This window comes from Ursus maritimus, unplaced genomic scaffold (assembly GCF_017311325.1).
Source record: "Ursus maritimus isolate PB19 unplaced genomic scaffold, ASM1731132v1 scaffold_13, whole genome shotgun sequence".
Taxonomy (NCBI): Eukaryota; Metazoa; Chordata; class Mammalia; order Carnivora; family Ursidae; genus Ursus; species Ursus maritimus.
This window is the reverse complement of record NW_024423675.1, coordinates 45,208,441-45,230,249: the sequence shown is the minus strand read 5'-3', so window position 1 is coordinate 45,230,249 and position 21,809 is coordinate 45,208,441. Positions and strand designations below refer to the sequence as shown.

Genomic DNA, 21,809 nt, shown 5'->3' with positions numbered 1-21,809 from the left:
GGTTGGGGTGAGGCCAGAGCTGGCCTCTGGGCCTCTCCTCCTCCATCCGCGGGATACTGGAAAGGTCTCCTGGAATTATTTAGCTTTTGTTGAGCACTTAAAATGAATGTAGTAACATACTTGGGGTTCAAAATGACATTTTAAAAAGGAACAGCTGAGAGATTTAAAATTTCCTAGATCATCTAGTCCTCACAGCTTTCTAAATAATGTCTCTATTCTCTTGCCCTTACCCCCCACTCCCGTTTGGATACACTTACTCCGTAAAAAAAAAAAAAAAAAAAAATTCTGAAAAAAATGTTACTTTTGCTCAATAGCTTTGCGCAGAAAATGAACTACATCACAGCCTCTTTGCAGGGCCGAGAATATTTGAAATTTGAATGTTAGAGATTTTCCTCTGAAAACATGTCAAAGACCACTGCTCTTGAAGATTAAAGAGTTAATTCTATTGCCATCTCATAGGATATGAGCCAGATAATTACACAAGCTCCCTGCGTGTTAACTAAATTATTCTAGAATGAATTCTTGGTATCATGGGATGGTCTTCAGCCTTCAGGACATGGAGGTTTGCTTACCGCTTGGGCAAAGCTTCTAAGGATGCCAAAACAAGCTGTTTCTCCAAAGCTTCCTGTAATCCCACTCGATCCCTCAGAGCCTGGGAGAGACGTGGCTGGCATTTGGATTTTAACGATCCAGAGCAGCGTGTTCCGCTCACCCAAGGGGGTCGAACTTTGAATAACTCCTCTGAAAAACAAACAGCAGCAGTCTCCATTGTTTACTTCATGCTTCTCTCAGCCAAGTCTACATAGATAAAGGCATCAAAAATAATGCTGTACCAGGGCACCATTCCAAATGGCAATAATTATAGCCCTTTTCACAGACTCTGGATTTCTTATCCTCTCAGCGCTGTGGCTGGAAGTTACCAGTCATGTCAGGCCAAGAAACAAAGCTCAGAGAACGAGCACCTCTTTTCTTGTGGAAACCAGTTAATCGATTTATAGGCTTCACATCCATGTCTGCCCTGCTTCTTGGCTTCAAGTGATCTCCCATTTGTCGCGATCTCACAGAGAGTGAGTCAGGGGAAAAAGAGATGGCAGGACTCAAAGCACTTTCGTTGTTCACTGTCGTGCACTGTGCAGATCAGAAGGTTCGCTGAGAGAGGCTCTTATCCCTCCTCCCTTCCCACTTTTCTTTTGATGCCCTTCTTCCTGCTTCCATTCCCAGTTTCACTTCTCCCCCTCTGTCACCAATCCCATTTCTTCTGTCCTGAACCTATTCACTCGCTTTTGCCTGCACTCATAGTTCCCTCTCCTTGTTTGGTTTTTTTCATCTCATAAACCTGAGAGTAACCAGAGCAATAATGGAGGCACTGATATTTGACTTTCTGTATTTCATCTGAAATCTTTTTCTCTTATTCATTAACTTGAAATATACAGGGGGTCGGGCGGGGAGGGGGAATAGCTTGTCCCGAGTATACTGTAGAGAATGCTACCTATAGGATATTCCAGAAAGAGATAGCTATCCTCCTCTGTGGGAAACTGTATGTAAATCCATTTGTTTCTACGATAGTTGGGTACAATATCATTTTAAAATGCTACTCACTCTTACGTAGTAAAATTTTCTCCCAAATTATTTTTCTTAAGCCCTTTTCTCTTTGTCTCTCCTGCAGCTCCTCATCTTCTGCTTTGGGTTCATTCAGGGTCCCATAGATAGCAGTGGCTTCTCTTGGTATTAGCCAATCTAAGCTGGACACACAAGCAATGTAATGATGCTTCCAAGCACCATACTCATGATCCGTTGGCGTGTAGGGCAGGAACCACCCAAACCTAATGCATTTGGGCATCCATAAGCAGTCCTACAGAAAAAGAAATGAGAAAGATAAACTGCAAGAAAGTTTTAAGGACCGTTTCCTAGTAATAATGTTTCCAGGTAGGCAGATCATTTTTCTTTACATTGAGATTTCTGGTGCAGCTAACTTGTCATCTAAATTTGACACTAACAAATAAGAAGCATACCTTACTCCATACAAAATAGTCTTTGATGACAATATATGTTATATATGAATATATGTATTAGTCATCTTTGTACACGTGGTCCCATAGCATTTGGTTAACCCTAGATTCTGAGAATTCTGCTACTAGCAATAGTGTATCAGTTTGTTTCAGACCAAACCTCCCACTGGGAACACCTTTGTTGCACTACATGATACTGCCAATAAACAACCAGCTTTGATATATGAAAACAGCAAAGTTCATGTGGTTTAATTGAATCAAGCATCTAGACAAAATACTATAAAACAATTAAGGAGTATAGTGCTATCAGTGCAACAAGGGCTCATGCAACCACAACCCCAAAGAAAAGGGAAACCCAAACAGGTAAGCCCAATATTTGGCATTACTTTTCACTTCAAGGCATTTGACAGTTCCAAAGTAAAGCTCAGGCTGAGAAGCAGAGCAGAAAGCTAAGGCTAATGACACGGAAGCTAAAAAGAATTTTGGGCATTCTCACAAGGAAGAGAGAAAACAAATTTAAATTCGGGGTTTTCCCTTAGCAGTAAGGCGAAAAGCCCTGGTAATCACACTAGGCTTTCAGCTGAGATCCTTATTAGTGAGGGTCAGGAATTAAACAAACTCTCACAAAGACTGAAACTAGTTTTAAAATATCTCCTTTTCTGATTGGACTTAAGTGATCTATTCCCAGCCTAACCAAATGCCAGAAGCAAAAACAAATTCTCTCAGGAGGAAGATAACATCATCCAGAGGCTCAAATTATTGCATCAGTATTTTATATCTAATATCTGGTAGTCAATCAAAAGTACCAGGCACACAAAAGGATAACAATTGTTTGTTTCTCCTTTTGTCTTTTATTATCTTTTATTAAGTAGAGAGAGACCCTCATGAGCCATATGTTGTAACTGTTAGGCACTAACTTAAAAAATAAACAACCCTATAATTAATATGTCTAAGAAGTTAAATAGCTAGGTGAAAAATTTTGGCCAAAATAATCAAATGAACATTCTAGACTGAAAAATAAAATAACTGAAATTTAAAACTCAATGGACTAGTTTAAAAGCAAATTAGAATCCAGCTAAGGAGATAATTAGTAAACAAAAAGCTAGAAACAAAATCCAGGCAGAAACACTGAAGGCCAAAAGGATGGAAAAGACACATAAGAGGACATGAAACTTGTGGGGGATGGTGAGTCAGTCTAACATGTAAATTGGAATCCCACAAGAAAAAGAGCAAAAACGGGGCAGAAGCAATATATAAGGAGATAGTCTGTGAGAACTTTTCAAAACTGATAGACATTAAATCTCAAATTCAAAAATCACCACAAAACTTTACAAAACAGAAAAACACACACACACACACTTCTGGGTACATCCTAATAAAATTGTGGAAAACAGAAGACAAGACAGAGAAAAAAAATCCTAAAACCAGCTAGAGAAAATAAAAATATTACCATTAAAGGAACAACAATAAAACTTCTTACTTCTCAAAAAAAAAAAAAAAAAAAAGAGGTTATGGAAGCCAGAGAACAATAGGAAAATTTCAAAGTTCTATAAAATTAACTGCCAACCTAGTGTTCAAATTCCCTGTGAAAACATCCTTCAAATATGAAGGTAAAATCAAGATATTTTCAGACAAAAATAAGAGAATCTCAGGAGCAAGTTGCACTAGAAAAAATATTCAAGAGAATTCGAAAGGAAAATGAACCCAAATGGAAACTCAGAGATGCAGGAAGGTATGAAAGGCAACGGAAAAGTAAATATGTGGTTACCTATAAGTAAATATTGACTATATCAAAGAATAGTCTTGTGAGGGGTGTGTGTGTGTGTGTGTGTGTGTGTGTGTATACATACATATATATATATATATATATATAAATTATGTTTGTGTATTTTGTGTGTGTGTATAAAATTAAAATATTTGACAACAGCGTTGAAACTGGGTGGGGAGAGGATTGAAGGGGAGTAGATAGAGTTAAAGCGTCCTAAAGTCCTTGCATTATCTCAGAAGTGGTTAAAAAAAAAAAGCCCTGGGATGAGTGCCGTAATCTTTAATATAGCCATGAGAGAACTGCTAAATAATTTATAATTAACAACCTAAAAAACATTTAAATACTCTAAAAGACAAAAAAAAAAAAAAGAAACAAATAAAACACCTGGAACAAACAAAAAATACATAGTAAAATAGTGGATTTAAGCTTAAATATATCCGTAGGTACACAAATGTAAATGGAAAAATTACCCCAGCTAAAAGCCAAAGATTGCCAAATGTTAAAAAACGAGCACCAAGAACCATAATCCATTTACAAGACATATTCCTTAAAGATAAGGACATAGGTTGAAAGTAAAAAGTCAGAGAACAAGACATATGTAAACACTTCGCCCAGGTTCTTAAATGCTATAAACCCAGGGCTCATGGTTGGGTTTGCACGTGGCCTCTCCACAAAGAGCTAGGAACTTTCTGGGATCAGAAGCTCAACAGAGGCCCACCCTGGGAAGTTTGCTCACATTAAAGAAGTAAATTATTGACTTGTACTCAAAGTCTGTCTGCCATTACATTTTATTAAATCTTTAAGAAGAAAATGAGACAAATAGGCCAGAGGCAGAATTAATGGCAGAGGAGGTTGAAAATCTCTTCAACAGATGTCAGCCAAACAGGGATCAGAGGAGGCTGTGGCTGTATAACAATTTTCAAGGTGAGTTATCATGGGTAAAATAATATCCTATAATAACTAAAGCTTACCTAATTTCTCATGAAAAAGATAAAACGTTTAGCCAAGATAAAAGGTTTTCTAAATAATTAAATTGAGTAATTTAAAGATTATTAAAATTACATGAATTATTAGAGTAGCATATGTCACCTTACTTACAAAATAAATTATTGTATTTAATTTATCCCCATTTTTTCTCCGAAGGGTAAGTTAATTATGGTTCAAATACCCTCAGTTATTAGCTTCAGGGAAGGAAGCTACCCCCATTGCCTCATGACAGAATACAGCGGTATTTGGGCCCTATTATTGAGAAGTGACAAGTAACAAACCTGTTCAGTTAAAAACTTCCAGGGCCAGCTGACTTGTGCAGCCGCACACAAATCCTTTGGATTCAGAAAGGAAAAGATATACAGAGAAATGAAGCGTGGTAACACTGTAGAGAAATCCACTTTGGCCACTTGCGTCCTTTCTGAAAACCAGTCTTGGACAAACCTAAAAAAAAGACACAGAATGTAGTTCAGAACATTAGTATCTAAAACCGACTGAAAATCCAGTTTAAATATTGGTCCTTATTCTTTCTAGAATCTTCTAGCTATATAAAAAAATGAAATCTAAATAACATAGGGTTAGATTTTAAAAAATACTGTATCTAGGGGCGCCTGGGTGGCACAGCGGTTAAGCGTCTGCCTTCAGCTCAGGGCATGATCCCGGCGTTATGGGATCAAGCCCCACATCAGGCTCCTCCGCTAGGAGCCTGCTTCTTCCTCTCCCACTCCCCCTGCTTGTGTTCCCTCTCTCGCTGGCTGTCTCTATCTCTGTCAAATAAATAAATAAAATCTTTAAAAAAAAATACTGTATCTACTTTCACTGATCCATTCTAAAGAGGAAGATGAATAATAAAAATATCTAAAATCCACAGGGAAAAAATGTGAAATTAACATAGTTATTTAAGCTGTAAATGTGGGTTTTCTTTTTTTTTTTTTACCCCAAATTCAATAAATCAGTATGTCCCATCAGCTCTACCAATACGTATCCCCAGATCCAACCACCTCTCTTCACATCCACTGCTGTCACTCTAGTGCAAAGCTTCTCCACCTTCCTCCCGCACAGCTGCAACAGCCCGGCCCAAGATAGTCTCCCTGCTTCTGCTGCTCTTCCCTGAGCCCATTCTCTACACAGCAGCCCAGGTGGTTTTTTAAAAATGTAAATTAGATAACATTACTCCTGCAACTAAAACCCTATGACTTCCTGGTACAATGAGAATAAAAACCTATAGAAGCTACTTCACATTTAGTGGTGAAATATTAATTCCTTCCCCCTAACATCAGGAACAAAGCAAGAATGTTCACTATTACCACTTCAATTTAACAGGTACTGGAGATCTTAGCCATTTCAACAAAGCAGGAAAAAAAAATAAAAAAATATACATATTGGAAAGGAAACAGTAAAACTGTCTCAATTCATATATGTGGAATCAACAAAACAGTGATTAAGAACAACTCAGGAATCTACAAAACAACCATTTAAATTGTTGAACTTGTTAGTTTAAATTGTTATGATTTTCTTTGATCTTTTTCATGTTTATCAGATCTATAGCAATATTCCCTTTTTCATTCCTGATATTGGCAATTTGTGTTTTCTCTTTTTTTGCTTAGTTATTCTTGCTAGGAGTTTATCAATTCTACTATTTATAAAACAAAACAAAACCAAAACCAAAACCCAGCTTTGGTTTTCATAGATGTTCTCTATTCATTTTCTCTTTTATTGATATCCGCTCTTCATCATTTCTTTCCTTCTACTTAGTTTGGAAGTAATTTGCTATTTTTTCTAGTTATTTGAGGTGGAAATTTAGATAATTAATTTCAACCCCCTTCTTTTCTTTTCTAATATAAAAAATGAAATTATATATTTTCCTCTAAGCTGTGCTTTAACTACATCCCATATGTGTTGCATTTTCATTATCAATTTGAAATATTCTGATTTCCCTTGTGATTTCTTCTTTGGCCACAAGTTATTTATAAGTGAGTTAATTTCCAAATATTTTGGGATTGTTTAGATATTTTATATTTTTTAACCTCAAATTTTATTGCATTGTTGTTAATATACTTAGATTTTAACAGTTTTGAAATGTACTGAGTCTTATTTTTTGGACTAGGAAATTATGTAACTTGGTGAAAGTTATTTTGCTCACAAAAACAGATATTTGGAAGTTGTTGGGTTTAGTTTTCTATAAATATTAGGTCAAGGTGGTTGAGAAGATTGCTCATTCTATATTCTTACTGATTTTTTGTATAATTGTTCTATTATAATTCAGTCAGTTTTGTTTCATGCGATTTGAAATGGTATTATTTGGTACATACATATTTATAATTATTATGACTTCTTGATGAATTGATCCTTTTCTCTTTATAAAATGTCCCTCGCTATCTTTCTGGTAATATTCCTTGTCTTGAATTCCATTTTGTCTGCTATTAATAATGCCATCCTACTTTTATATGCTTGGTATTTGTATGGTAAATCTTCTCCTATGCTTTTACTTTTAACCAATTGATGTCTTTATATTTACAGTGTATCCTTTGTGGTCAGTATACAGTTTGATCTTGTTTTTTGTTTTTTTGTTTAGTTTTGTTTTGTTTTAAAGCTCATTTGACCATCACTGCCTTTTATTTGAGGGTTTAGTCCACTTATATTTCATATAATTATTGATATGGTTGAATCCAGGTCTTGATTTTGTTATTTGTTTTTTTGTTTTTCCCATGTGTTTTATGAAAATTTATTCCTTCTCTCTTGCTTTGATTGGAGATCATGAATTTTTTTGTATTCCATTTCACTTCTTTATTGGCTTTTAAGCATACCTCTTACATTATGCAATTAAGTTGTTGCTAGGAAGTGCAATATGCATCTTTGGCATTTCATAGTCTATTTGGAGTGAATATTCATATAAAATTAAAGAGCAGTGCAATGGTATAGTTCTTGCCATTCTTTATGCTTTTGTCACAGTACTGTACCTACTTATGTTATAAGCCCCATAATACACTGGTTTTGCTTTAAACAGTCGTATATGTTTAAAATAACTGCAAAATTTTATGGGTTTCCACACATTACCACTTCCTGCTTGTAAAGCCAAGTTTCCGTCTGGTATCAATTTCCTTAGCCTGAAGAATTTCTTTTAGCATTTCTTTATTGCACATCTTCTGACAACAGATTTTATCAGTTTCCTTTTATCGGAAAATATATTTATTTCAGCTTAATATTTGTAGTACTATTATGACCTGCCTTAATCAATTTTAATAATTATCATCTTGTAGCCAGTCTTGTTTCTGCTATATCGTCTTCTCCTCCTTCTCCTCCTCCTCTCCCTTCTCCTCCCTTTCCTTCTTCCTTCACTCCTATTTTATTTTAAAGCAAGTCTAAGACATCATATCACTGCATTCATCCGACCTACTTAGATGCGTTGTACTTTCATTATCATTCAATTTGAAATATTCTAATTTTCCTTGTGATTTCTTCTTTGATATTTCAGTGTGCCTCAGTAAACAATAAGAACATTTTTAAAAAACATATACTAACCATCATCATGCCTAAACAAATTCAACAATTTCTTAATGTGATATCTATTTTAAAAAATTTTAAAGATTTATTTATTTTGAGAGACAGAGAGAGAGCACGAGCACATAGGGGGAGGAGCAGAGGGAGAGGGGAAGCAGACCCCCGCTGAGCAGAGAGCCTGACTTGGGGCTCCATCTCACCAACCAGAGATCACGACCTGAGCTAAAACCAAGAGTCAGTTGCTCAACTGCTCAACTGACTGAGCCACCAAGGCTCCAGTGTGATATCTAGTTTAAAAACTTTTTAAAAATTATGGCATCCATTAAGAAAACTTCTTTTGTTTTTTTTTAAAGATTTTATTTTTTTGAGAGAGAGAGAGAGCATGAGCAGGGAGGAGGGTAGAGGGAGAAGTAGACTGAGCAAGGAGCACAATGAGGGACTTGATCCCAGGGTCCTGGGATCATGACCTGAGCCAAAGGCAGCCGCTTAACTCACTGAGCCACCCAAGCACCCCCATTAAGAAAACTTCTTACATTACTCTGCACATGCCTCCTAAACACAAATGGATCTTGAGTGAATAAAAAATCCAAGGCTCCACCAAAGCAATCACCTTGGGGGCTATATAGGCCTTAGACAAAAGAGACATTTTATGGCTCATGAAAGATACGCGGCTGGCCCTGTAGCCACCAATTACAAAAAAAGAGATACTTAATACCTGATTGCCCTTTTTAGGTATTGGCAATAAGCATCTGTTATAGTCCCAAACCACCAAATAAGTCACCATATTTGAATAAGAATCAGTAGAACATCAAAATTTGGAAGTAATCCACATATTGGTAAGTCAAACTCTTCCCTGAACCCCTAATCTCCTCCAAACTCAGTAAAATTACGGATGTTTGTGGCCAATCTCACAGCTGATTGGAAACTCTGGCAATAGGTATTTACCAGAAGTCCTTCCTTTCAAGCCCTTGGGACTATAGAACTATTTCTCAGTGCTAAGTGGCTACTGGTGCCCTGTTACTAGGTCCTAATGGACACAGATAAACTCACTGAAAGAAAAGTCCTATTTCTGAAGAACTCTCATTCTGCAATGTCTCTTCTCTGACTCTCTCTGACCTCTAAACGCATAACCTAAATTCCCGCAGGGGGTGTCAAGCCCCAGAAAGTTCCAGTGTGAAATGAAAATGACACCTCCAAGTAGGGACAAAAAAGAGCTTAGTTACCTTCATAAACAAGTTGCTGAACACCCATGAGACCCAGAGACAGTCTTCACCACTAATTTACCCAAACTGCTGGCCTAACTGGGGCCTCATCTATAAATCTTGGGAGAAGGAAAAAATTCTATCTTGTAACAGAACACCAATTAATAATACATGTAGAAGCGATTAAGAAGTTAGAAAATGAGCACTTGGCAGCTATCGCAGTAATAATTACGTCAGAAGGGAATCATCAATGGAGACTAAAACTAGTGGGTGAAAATCTGATGAACAGGGTATTTGCATAGATTCCAATACCTTTAAATTAATTTAAAATTAATCACTCAACGATTTTTTAGTTACCTATTAATTATTAACAAAATACTTAATAATGAATCCTCTTAACCAAATGATAAGTCAACATCACGAGCCATGGTACAAACTGACGCAGTATGCCCCCAGTGTGATCTGCCGAGAACACAGTGTCCCTTCTGTGTTATTCTTGTCAAGAATGCATAACCGGAACGTAAGCTTGAGGAAGTATCAGCCAACCGCAAACTGAAGGTCATTCAACAAAGTAGGTCCATACTCTTCAAAAGTGTTAAGTAATAAAAGACAAGGAAAAACTAAGGAACTGCTCCACATCGAGGTGGATATAGAGACATGAAAATTCAATACAATAGAACACCCTGGACTGGATTCTGGACTGAGAAGGAAAGGATGATTATAAAGGAAGGTGTTGGAACAACCAGGAATACTCAAATGGAGTCTGTGGATTAGATCACAGTACTGTATCAGTGCTGACTTATTGATATTGGAGGATGTACTTTGATTTTTCAGCAGAATGTCCTTGTTTTTTTTTGGAAACCGAGATGCTTAGTGTGATGCTTAGCATCATGTTTGCAACACATTCTCATATGATTCAGAATAACAGACAAAAGAGTAAAGTGTTAACAGTGGAGGAATCCAGGTGAAAAGTATAAAGGAATTATTTGCACTATTTTTGCAATTTTTCTACAAGTTAAGATTTATTGCAAAATAAAAAGGGTTTTTTGTTTTGTTTTGGTTTTGTTTTTTTTTTTTTTTTAAGATTTTATTTATTCATTCAACAGAGAGAGAGACAGCCAGTGAGAGAAGGAACACAAGCAGGGGGAGTGGGAGAGGAAGAAGCAGGCTCCTAGCGGAGGAGCCTGATGCGGGGCTCGATCCTAGAACGCCGGGATCACACCCTGAGCTGAAGGCAGAAGCTTAATGACTGAGCCACCCAGGCGCCCCTGGTTTTGGTTTTTTAAAGAAAAGGCTACCTGCTTTGTCTGCAAGGTTTAATGACTGCCTATTATTTTGTGTGTTTCTACTCCTCTGACTTTATTTTAGGTCACTGCTTTTTCTTGATCCCTGTGCATGCAGCTATATCACAACCTGAGATAAAACAGAGTGGTTTAAAATGAACTTGTTGAACAGCCCGCCTCCAAGCTTGTCCTACCATAGGGTCCTCCCTCAGACCTAGGAGGTCATACAGAGCTTCCTTACATCTTATAATTATTCTTCTATCATGTAGTTCTTTATATTAAACTTTCCATTAAAAGTAAATAAATAAAATGAACTTGTTGGATCTCAGTCATATGTGGAATTTAAGAAAGAACACAGAGACACATGGGTGGTGCAGTCGGTTAAGTGTCTGACTCTTGGTTTCTGCCTGGGTCGTGGTCTCAGGGTCATGCGATCAAGACCGACATTGGGCTCCACGCTCAGCACAGAGTCTGCTGGGTTTCTCTCTCCCTTCCCTTCTCCCTCTGCCCTTCCTCCCACTCACACTACCTAAAATAAAAAAAAAAAAAAAAGAAAGAAAACAGATGAACATATGGGAAGGGGGAAAAGAAAAAAAAAGAGAGGGAAACAAGCATAAGTGACTCTTGAGGATAGACAACAAACTGAAGGTTGATGGAAGGAGGCATGGGGGATGGGCTAGATGGGGATGAGTATTAAAGAGGGCACTTGTGATGAGCACTGGGTGTTGTATGTAAGAGAGTAATCACTGAACTCTACTCCAGAAACCAGTATTGCACTGTATGTTAACTAACAAAATTTAAATAAAAATAAATAAAATGAATCTGTTGGGAAAAAATAAATGAAATGAGCCTGTTGGCATGCAGTCGAGGGAGTGTGTGTGTGTGTGTGTGTGTGTGTGTGTGTGTGTAACCAGGAGGGCAAAGAACAGGGCTGTGGATATACTGGCAGCATATAGTAGCCACAGATGAAAGTATCACAAGGGGATCCTCTCATCGTTAATAGATTAACATTCAAGCTGCATGAGGCTGTGACACCACCAAGAACAGTTAATCCCACTGGATCACTGCCCTAACTCCCTAGGGTCCCAGGCAGGCTCCTTTCACTGGCCCATGCTCTCATTTAGAATTATAAAACAGACCCATAAAATAAGGTGCAAAACAAAAATGTTTTCTGCCTCCTTTTCAAAGATGGGTCTTGGTATCTTGAGTTTTCATTCCCACCCCACAGCTCTACTGTTCCATTCCAACCAAGCAAAGGAGAAGAACTAAATCTGAGTTGCTTTTTATTTATTGAATTTTTAAAATATTTTATTTTTTTATTTTTATTTTTTTTTAAGATTTTATTTTTATTTATTCGACAGAGATAGAGACAGCCAGCGAGAGAGGGAACACAAGCAGGGGGAGTGGGAGAGGAAGAAGCAGGCTCACGGCGGAGAAGCCTGATGTGGGGCTCGATCCCATAACGCCGGGATCACACCCTGAGCTGAAGGCAGACGCTTAACTGCTGTGCCACCCAGGCGCCCCTAAAAGATTTTACTTTTAAGCAATCTGTACACCCAGCGTGGGGCCCGAACTCAACAACCCTGAGATCAAGAGTCACATACTCTACCGACTGAGCCAGCAGCCACTCCGAGAATACTTTTTAAAGTGGACCTCAATTCTACATGTTTTATATTTGTTCCTACTCTGCACTGTTACAAAGACACATTCAAGTATAATGAATCTTAAGAAAGAAGGAAAATGCTTCAGTCACATTAAAAAATATATATATACACACACACACACATATATATATATTAGTACCCAAGCAGCAGAACTAGGGTAGTTTGTGGTAATGACATTGTGGCTCATTGCATTTTAGCTAATGTTACAAAGTAAGAAATCCGTGAAGAGAAATAAAAACATGTAAGGAGACAATGAACAAAATGTGCTTTGCTCCTTTATTGTGACAAGGATAGCTTCATTTAAATAATTCATGACACTACTCTGCAGCGTGCTACTGAATGTACGATGTGTACTTTGCAAAAATAACAAGGCTTAGTAATACGGAACTTGAATCTAATTCTCGGCTCTTACATTTCTGATAAGAACTAGAAAGAAGCTGCCCAAATTGTGATGAAAATGACCAGGAGGAGAACTCGCAGAGGTGGCCGAGAGGGGCCAGTCGAGTCGGCTGAGGTCCCTGTTTTCTTGTCGCCTGGGCAGCCCCCGTGGTCTTGTCTGGGGGCTTTACACACACCATCTGGCGTGGCCGGGGCCTGTAGTGGGTGGGTTTCCACATGGATGCCAGCGTCGCACAGAATAATGACTAGGTTTGGGGAACAAAGCCAGTGGGGAACCATGTGCTGTAGTCTTCAGTGAAGGAGAGAGCAAAGCTGGGTGTGGGGAAAGCAACAAGGAAGGGTGATTGGAGAGTGTTTTTAAAAAGATTTTAAAATAATTTGTATGTTCTGATTCATAGTTACATGGAGGCACAGAAGCATAAAAAGTAGAAGGTTCTATCTGGGTGGTGCGATTATGGGTGATTGATATTCTACTCTTTTTGCCTATTCACATTTTCCGATGCTTCCCCAAAAGCCTGGTATTATTACTGAATAGATAGAGAAGGCCCTAGGCTTCCACACATGTTGTCCCGGCCATGTGGCTCAACATCCTCCAAGTCTCTGCTTGTCTAACCTCCCAGGCATCCTTCAGACTCCAGCCAAAATGCCAGATCCTCAGGGAAGGCGGCGGCCCTGATCCCCTGGACTGGGTGAGGTCGCCTTACCTTTCCTTTGTCAGTTAGCACCATTGTAGCTATTTATTTGATACCTATTGCGCTGGCCAAGCCTGCTTGGATTGTGGGAAATAAAGGAAGAGGCATGTGCACAGACTTGTCATTGTTATAAAAGTGCTGTATGACTTCCCCTGTATGACCCAGATGGTATAACTTATGGCCAGTGAAGCAATATGGTGCTGGGGAAGGAGCAAGAAATCGTATCTGGAACCAGCATGCTAGATCTGTTACGTGGCTAGTGGAAAGCTGTTTTTGCAACAACATAGGTGACCATACAAGGTAATGATAGTTTATTTTAGGGTGATATTCCTGGAATACTGACAGAATCCCTCCACCTCCCCAGCAGGCTGACCATTCCCACTGCCCAAACACTTGCCTGTGGGAGGCAGCTACCCCACTCCCTCAGCTCTCCAGATCCTTCCTGCCTTCTCCTATCCTTTGCTGAAACCAGTATCCCTTACACTCTGTGTGCGCTCTAATGTAATCTAAGCATGAGTTTTGTGTTTCCATTCTTGCGGAGGCTCAAACTCAATCCATCTTGGGGCTCACTCACTATTTACAGTCTTTCTCTTCCACTGGACTACGAGCTGTGGGAAAGAAGGCACAGTGGTCGTCTTGTTTGCTGCTCTGTCCCCAGCACCTGGTATGGTGCTTCTAACTTGGTGGGGGCGAAATAAATATGTGTATGTTAGAATGAAGAATGAAAAAAATAATAAAAATAGAAGTTCACTGCTTATCTTAAATTCCTCTTCATTCTAACAATTACCACCGATGTAGTGGCCCAAAGCAGTGCACTCTTAGTTTCCCAGAGTTGTGGGGGTCAGAAGTCTGAAGTCAGTTGCACTGGGCTACATGCTGGCAGGGCTGGCTCCCTCTGGAGGCTCGAGGGCAGAATCTGCCTCCTTGTCTCCTTCAGGTTCTAGAAGCTGCCTGCCTTCCTTGGCTCATGGCCTCTTGTTCCATCTTCAAAGCCAGCAGCATAGTCTTCACACGTCTCCATCTCTCCCACTGCTCCCGACATCACGTTGTCTTCTGACTGTCATGCCTCTTGCATCCCATGCATGGACGGTTGTGGTTATGCTGAGCCCGTGTTGCAGGATAATGTCCCTGTCTTAGAATCCTTAATCACATCTGCAAAATGCCTTTGTCCCATAAGGTATCATCCACACTTTCCAGGGATGACGGTGTGGACATACGTGGAGGCTACTATTGAATCTACCACACTGCTCTAACTTCCGACACAGGGAAAACACTCCCAGATACTTACAGAGGTGCTACGTTGTGCTGTCACACGGCCGGTGAGAGGCATGGACGTTCCCTTGTCCTCTTTTACGACAAGGTTTGTTCCACTAAAATATGAACTTCAGGGGGCAGGAATCTTTTACACGCTGTTTAGTGTTGAATCCCATGCACCCAGAATTGTGCTTGGCACACAGTAGGCCCTCAGTAAACATTTGTTGAATGCTGGATGGACAGACAATACTCTTTTGCCACCCATTATTTACTTCCCCTTCTTTAGGTGAAATAACCTTACTTTCTCCATGGTGGTCCATGTGGTTCTATAGAAGCTGACTCCATTCTTGGCTCCAAAAAGCATATGATCAAGGCTAATTCAATTCATCTGAGTCAATCTCCTGGCCACAGCAATGGGCAGAAGTGGGCATGGACCTAGACTAGTCCAACCGGAGTGACGCACAAACAAAGGGATTCATTTCATTTCTGTACACAACTGAGGAAACATAATGATGAAGCCATGACCACCAAAGGCAGAGCAGAAGAACAGAAAGAATCAAGTCATTGGCTTAATTACTGAACCTCTGAATTGAGCTTCAACTGCATCCAAACCTACTCTAGATTTTTCAGTTATACAGAGGGAAGCATTTCCTATATTATGGGCGTTAACCTTAGGGTTACTTACAATGATACATTTGAAAATGACTTGTCAGTGCCAGAGAAAGGTGAGAAAGGGCATCTGCAGAAACTGACCAGGTAATTTTCATGGAGAATAGAAGGGGCGGGGCACTCATGCAGTCTGTGCTCCTGCCTGTAGAAGCGAGACGTGGAAGAAGCCGTGGGGCCTTCGGGTCACCCAGGCCCTGGGTGTCACACTCGGCCGTGTGTCACATCACTCGGATTTTTGAGCCCCATCCTGATGGGTTGAGCCAAAATCTCTGTGGCTGGGGCTCCGAGTCTGTGTTTTTACCAACTCCAAGTTTTTCTAATGGGCCCAACCCTTCTCAGTGTCGGTGACCTTGACCTCCCACGGCAGCAGACCTTGATGCTCAGGCCAAGTCAAGTATAAAGCACTGGCTGTCTGTGTGGTGCTCTGAGGAGTAGATGTAGCTCCTTTTTGAGGCCCTGAGCTGATGAAATCCTGAGACACTGCGTGAGAGTCTAGTAGGCTGCCTCCTATGTATGAAGAGCATCAGCTGACCGCTAAATGCATCTTGTTTTTCTAAATGTAGCTGATTCACAGCTAAATTCTGAAGAGTGGATATGATCAGAAAAGGTACGACTAGATAAACAGACCATTTTAAAACCATTTATCTGCCTTTCACTTCAGCTATAAGGAAAATCAGAGCAACTCCAGGGTTAGTGAATTCAAGGACTCAATGACGTCATCAAGGGCCAAGGCTCTTCTGTATTTTCACTTTGCCTCCTCGGTAGTTCGCTCTGGCCTTTAGGCCTGTCCACTGAGGTGATCTCCAAATGACTCCTGTGAGGACTGCTCCTCACAGAAATCACAAGATGAAAAGGGGCATGTCCCTTCCTCAAGCCCCTATTTAAGTCCCTTTGAGCGTGAAGAAAACTGTCCCAGAAGCTCTCTAGCAGCCACTCCCGATGTCTCCTTGGGCAGAATTAGTATCTACACGCCCTTTCGTAATCCAGACACCCCCATGGGGCTGGAATCATCGTGATTCTGTCCCAGCCTGACTCACCCTTGGTGGGGCAGTGACAAGCCGCCTCTCAGACACACACTGCCTGGGGGGAAAGGGCTTCGTCAGGAATGTGGAGAAGAAACAGGGAATGGTGTGGGCAGGCGGGTAATCCACAGTGTGCCCCTGAAGCGGGCACTGAAGAAGGAAAAGGTCTACCTACCGCTGGAGAGTCCGATCTGCCCGACCTTCACAGACGCCTGCCCTTTTACTGCAGAGTCCTTGTTTATCTCCGTCCTTGCTCCCCTTTGCCCTGGAGATACGACCTGCAGGTATTTCTTAAACGGGTCAATGTGGCTTTACGATCTGGGAGTGTAACTCTTACTCTTTTTTTCTTTATATGTATACTTTTCTTAGCGGTTGCTATCCATTTTCTTTCCTGGATTAGCTTAGAATCAGTTTCCCAAGGTCCATAAGAATATCCTATTTGGGAATTTGTACTAGGATGGAATTGAACTTGAAGATTAATTTAGAGAGAATCGGCATCTCCAAACATGGCAGATCAATCTACTCAGGGTTGTTGTTGTTTAACTATCCTTTAACACAAACTTACAATTTTCTTAGTAAAGGTCTTGCACGTCTCTTTTTAGTTTTATGCAACAGACATTGGGAGGCGGAGCTGAGAGAAGGTGGGGTGAGGAGGGGCGCAGGTAGGCCTGCCAGCCCGGGAAACACTGTTTGAATCCAAGGATCTGGCCCAGCCTGAAACTAGACAAATCTTAAGCCAATACATTCCCATTTCTTCCTAAGCTGGTTTGAATTCCATTCCTGTTATTTGCACTTGAAAGCATTCTGACCATGACATCAAAAGTAATACATGGAGAGAGCAGGAGGAAAGGTGACCAACACCCACGGAATGTTTACTGTGCACTGGGGGCATTCTACTTCTGTTTCTCCTGTCGCCCTTCTGGACATTTCCTAAAGCGATTCTTAAATACAGAACAGACACAAATGTTCTCTTAAAATCTGTCTCCATTTTCCAATGATGTATCTGTGAATTTGACTCCTCCTATGCAGAGAAGTCTTGGTAGCTAAAAGGATTCTCGGTAGACGTGGAAGCTAATATTATGTACTTTATAAATTGGCTGTTAGTATTAATTATCAGGGCTGCTGCATTTGGGATACGGTGCAATGAACAGCTTCAAGAGGTGACATTAACACAGATGACAGTGTGAAACGCCACCCTTGGGTATTGTTACTGTGCATAATTCCTTTTGGAATTGGTTTATAGAAATCTCGAGTCAATTAATTAACCAAAAGTCTTGAATGAAGCAAAATATTAGTAATCTCCCATATTTGGGAACTTATAATATCTTGAAAAGTTTCTTCCTCCCAGAGAACTACACATGAAAATTTTTTTTCGGATTATTTTTTTGTTATTCTTGTCCTTTGGACTATTGTAGACATCATCCATCCAAGAAGCATTTACTGAGTGGCTACTGTGTACCTGCAATGGCCCTATGAGTTAGGGACACAAAGAATCCCCAGAAACAGTTCTCGCCCTCACAGAGCAGGAGTCTATGGAGCAGGCAGAGAGCAGATCGGCAAGTTCTGTACGCAGCATGGTGCGGGGTGGTGCTAAGTGCTGTAAAGACAAGCTGAACATTATCGAGTGTGGCACCACCGTCGTAGAGACTGGTACCACTTGCAAAACGGGGCGTGAGAAGCTCAAGTGCACAGGCTTTGCCTAGCAGAAGCCGATGACCTTCCCACCAGCCACACTCCCTCTGTCCCCGTCCCCACCCAATAAAACAGCTCTGGGCTTTGGGTTTCTCCTACTCCAAGGATTTTCCTTCTTTGCTTCATCCACCTCTAAATAAACTGCCCCAATGACAAATTACGGTTGTCCGCAACCACCTGCTCTGTGTGAAGGAGCCTGTCCAAAATACGGGGCTGAGCAGAGGGAAGAGTCAGGATGACCCAGATTTCCAGACTCATCTTGGAGATTTAGGTGCGTTCGAGTGCGCCCCTCTACGGTCTGCTGCCTCCACACAGAAATATTCCCCTTTCAAATGGGTGCTCAGGAGCTCAGAATGACATAGCTGCTCTGTATTCAAAATTAACCCAGATGCATATCGTCTCTGAAAAAGGTGCACACCAGATTTCCTCACCGCTCACAGATGAGATAGACATCCTCCCCTGAGCTCTCCCTGGGGCTGCTTTGAAAGGGTGGCTGGGGATAAGTGGGAGTGGGGGAGTTCTCTCTTAAGTGTGCATCGATCAGTACATTTTTCTGCCCCACCCCGTTTCCAGTCGGCTCGGATGGAGACAAATGACGAGAGCTAATCCTTCACTGTTTGTGATCTCCCTCTCCCCGACACACACACACACACACACACACACACACACACACACACACACGCTGGGGCAGACAATCCATCTGTGTCTTGCGATGGCAGTTGCATGGATGTTGCCCCAGGGACCCACTAGGGAAAGCTACAGGTTTGAACAGCTCCAGCCCTGGAATGAAAGGCCTTCGTGTGGGGTGTTGCCTGCTGCTGAGCCAAGAGTATTTGAAACCGGTCCCACCAGTGTGGTTAGGAGACGGGTGCAAACTTCTCATGGGTTTCTCAGAGCAACACACAAAGGGCCCAGTTTCCTTTACGGAGTCAGGAAAAGTCAGCCTGGTCCAGTGGCAGGGGGATGACGCTAGTGGAATCATTTAGACACGTGGCCATACAAGCATAATGTGCTGGGGGAAATGCCATGATAGACGTTTGTAAAACTTGCCGGCGGGGAGTGAGAGCCGCGAAGGGAACGCTTCCCGGGAGAGGGGCCATCAAAGTCAAGGTGAGGAAGAGCTTGCCTGAGCTATGGCTTAAGAAGCTGAACTTTTGAAAAATGTCTTAAATATCATAAAACTCCATGTAAGAAATCTTGAAGTTTTGTACTCATTCAATAAATTTTACTAGCACTCAATAAGCCTTGTTTTGCTGCCCACCAAAATAATAATAATAATAATAAAAATAATAATAATAAAATAAATCTTAACAATATGGAATATAAGGACAGGAAAGAAAGATCTTAGATAGTGGAATATATCTCATCGAGATTAAGAAGAAACTTTCAAAGAAAACTGTGACAACACAGTCCCAACCAAACCACAATATCCTAGTTAAGCTTTCTAACTATAACTGCCTGAATTAAAATGAAATTATTCAGAAATTTTAAAACAAAACATCTAAACAATGGCTTCTCTGCCTTGAAAACACAGATTGCACAAATACGACCTAGTTTACATAGAAAGATTTCAGACATTCAAATAACGCTGAATTCTCTCAAGTATTCATCTGCTTGTTCAGCGATGGGGGAACAGGGACTATAGGAATAAATAGAGTTCAAAAGAAATGTTTAATAATTAGAAGTTGAGTGCACTGTCACTATTTGACCCAGCCATTCCATTCTTGGGAGTAGACCTAAAAGAAATAAAGACATCCATATAGAAAAACCTATATACACAGATGTTCACAGCAGCATTATTCATAGTAGCCCAAATGTGGAAACAACCCAGATGTCCATCAACTTAGGAATGGATAAATAAAATATGGTATATCCATACCATGGAATATTATTTAACAATAAAGAAGAAAGAAGTACTGATACATGCTACAAAATGGATGAACCTTGAGAACATTGTTTTAAAAAACCCAAAACCACAGGCCCCAAATGGTGTTACTTAGACCGAGTTGCCAAACCGGGCTTAATACCCAATCTAATTGCAGTTTCAACCACCCCCAGAAATGGGGCCTTAACCGGTCAGTCAGGAACATTTTTCTTACCACCTCACCCGGGTCCTCTCCATCCCACAAAGAAAGATGAGGTAATCTGTGTGATAAGACACGTTGCTTTTCCCCCTAGCAAACAACCTTGTTTGGAACAATCCTTTTCTTTTGCCAATAACCTTCTTGCCTCCACCCTCCATCCATAAAAATTTTACTTCCATTTTGTTTTGTATAATTTCTCAGAGTGCCGCTCTGCTTGCTAGATGGGGTGTTGCCCGATTCATGAACCATTTATTTATTTATTTATTTACTTATATATTGAATAACAATGTTTACTGCATATTTTTCATGAAGTCTTTATATACCTGAGGATATTTTTTTTAATGATTTTTTATATATTATGTTATTCACCATACAGTACATCCCCGGTTTCCGATGTAAGGCTCGATGATTCATTAGTTGTGTATAACACCCAGTGCACCATGAATGAATCATCGAGCCTTACATCGGAAACCTTACTTATTCCTCAGATTTTTAAAAACTCTTTTGCCTTCTCATAATGAAATTTCCATAGGACATTTTTAATTATCAGTCTCTATAATGCCTAGCAAACTGGAATAGGACTACGTTCACTCAGGATAACTTTTAAAATCATAAGCAAATCTCCAAGGCATGAAAAAAATTAAGACATTTGTCAAGAAGGTCATCTATTATAGAATAACCATACATCTCCCTTTGGACTTTTGCAAATCTAGTCTGACTCTTGTGGATTTTGAAGTTTGGTTCGATGTTCAAGTACTTTAGAGGAAAATAAGGCCTCTTGTAAGATTCATGTTAAGTCCAAATTTATGTTTATTCTGAGAGTACGTTCCTGCGTAGGTTCACAGAATCCTAGGATCTAAGATCCTAGGCCCACAATTTAAACACCTGGATTAAAGGGCTCCCTACGACTCTAGATCCCTCTATTTCTCTTTTACCATTATGTCTATTCTTAAACTAAACAGTACCAACACTGTTTTCTTCTCAAGCGGAGTTTTTGATGTACCATGGAGTTAGTTACAAATACTAAATATGTGAAGGAACGGGAACGCTCAAAGCCCTCTTAAGAATGAGCATTGTTATGTACTCCTAATGGGTTAGAAAAGCTCGAGATGAAAACAATTCATTGGTATAACCCCATAATAACAGGCACTTTGCTTTTTTTCCTTTACACAGTTCTTCAGTGCGTCTTCCAGGGATCTGCTCAGGACTCAATGCCAGTGAAAGCACACGCCTATTAGAAGCTTCAGCCTCATCTGATTTATTCAGGTGAGTCCCGAGTTCTCAACAGCTCTTATAACCCGTAAAAATAATTCCTGAAGTTCTCTAAGAATAAAATTTCGCTTTCACACGGATACATTGACCCAGACGGACGCTACGCGCTCGGCTCGGGCGACCCTCGGACTCCGGAGGGGCGCTGGGTGCTGTCTCCTGCAGGTGGCTGTCAGCTGCCGGAAAGTGTGAGCGCTCGGTAGGGGGCCGCGGCTGTCCCTGGAAGGCCAGCCCCCTCCCGCCCCCGCCAGGTGCGCCTCCCCGCATCCCCGGCGCTGGCGCGAACCCACCTGGATCTGGGCCTCGGCGTCCCT

The 21,809-nt window shown here is 40.6% G+C and overlaps 1 protein-coding gene across 1 annotated transcript in view; it reads right to left on the bottom strand.

Annotated features, from left to right (window-relative positions):
* Positions 1–21,809, bottom strand: part of ECT2L (epithelial cell transforming 2 like) — a 69,594-nt gene that overhangs the window by 40,180 nt on the left and 7,605 nt on the right. The window contains exons 3-5 of the mRNA XM_008691050.2: positions 5,046–5,208; positions 1,600–1,852; positions 573–741 (exon numbers count right to left, since the gene is read on the bottom strand). Of these exons, the coding sequence (XP_008689272.1) occupies positions 573–741; positions 1,600–1,852; positions 5,046–5,208 (585 nt within the window). The remainder of the gene's footprint in view (positions 1–572; positions 742–1,599; positions 1,853–5,045; positions 5,209–21,809) is intronic.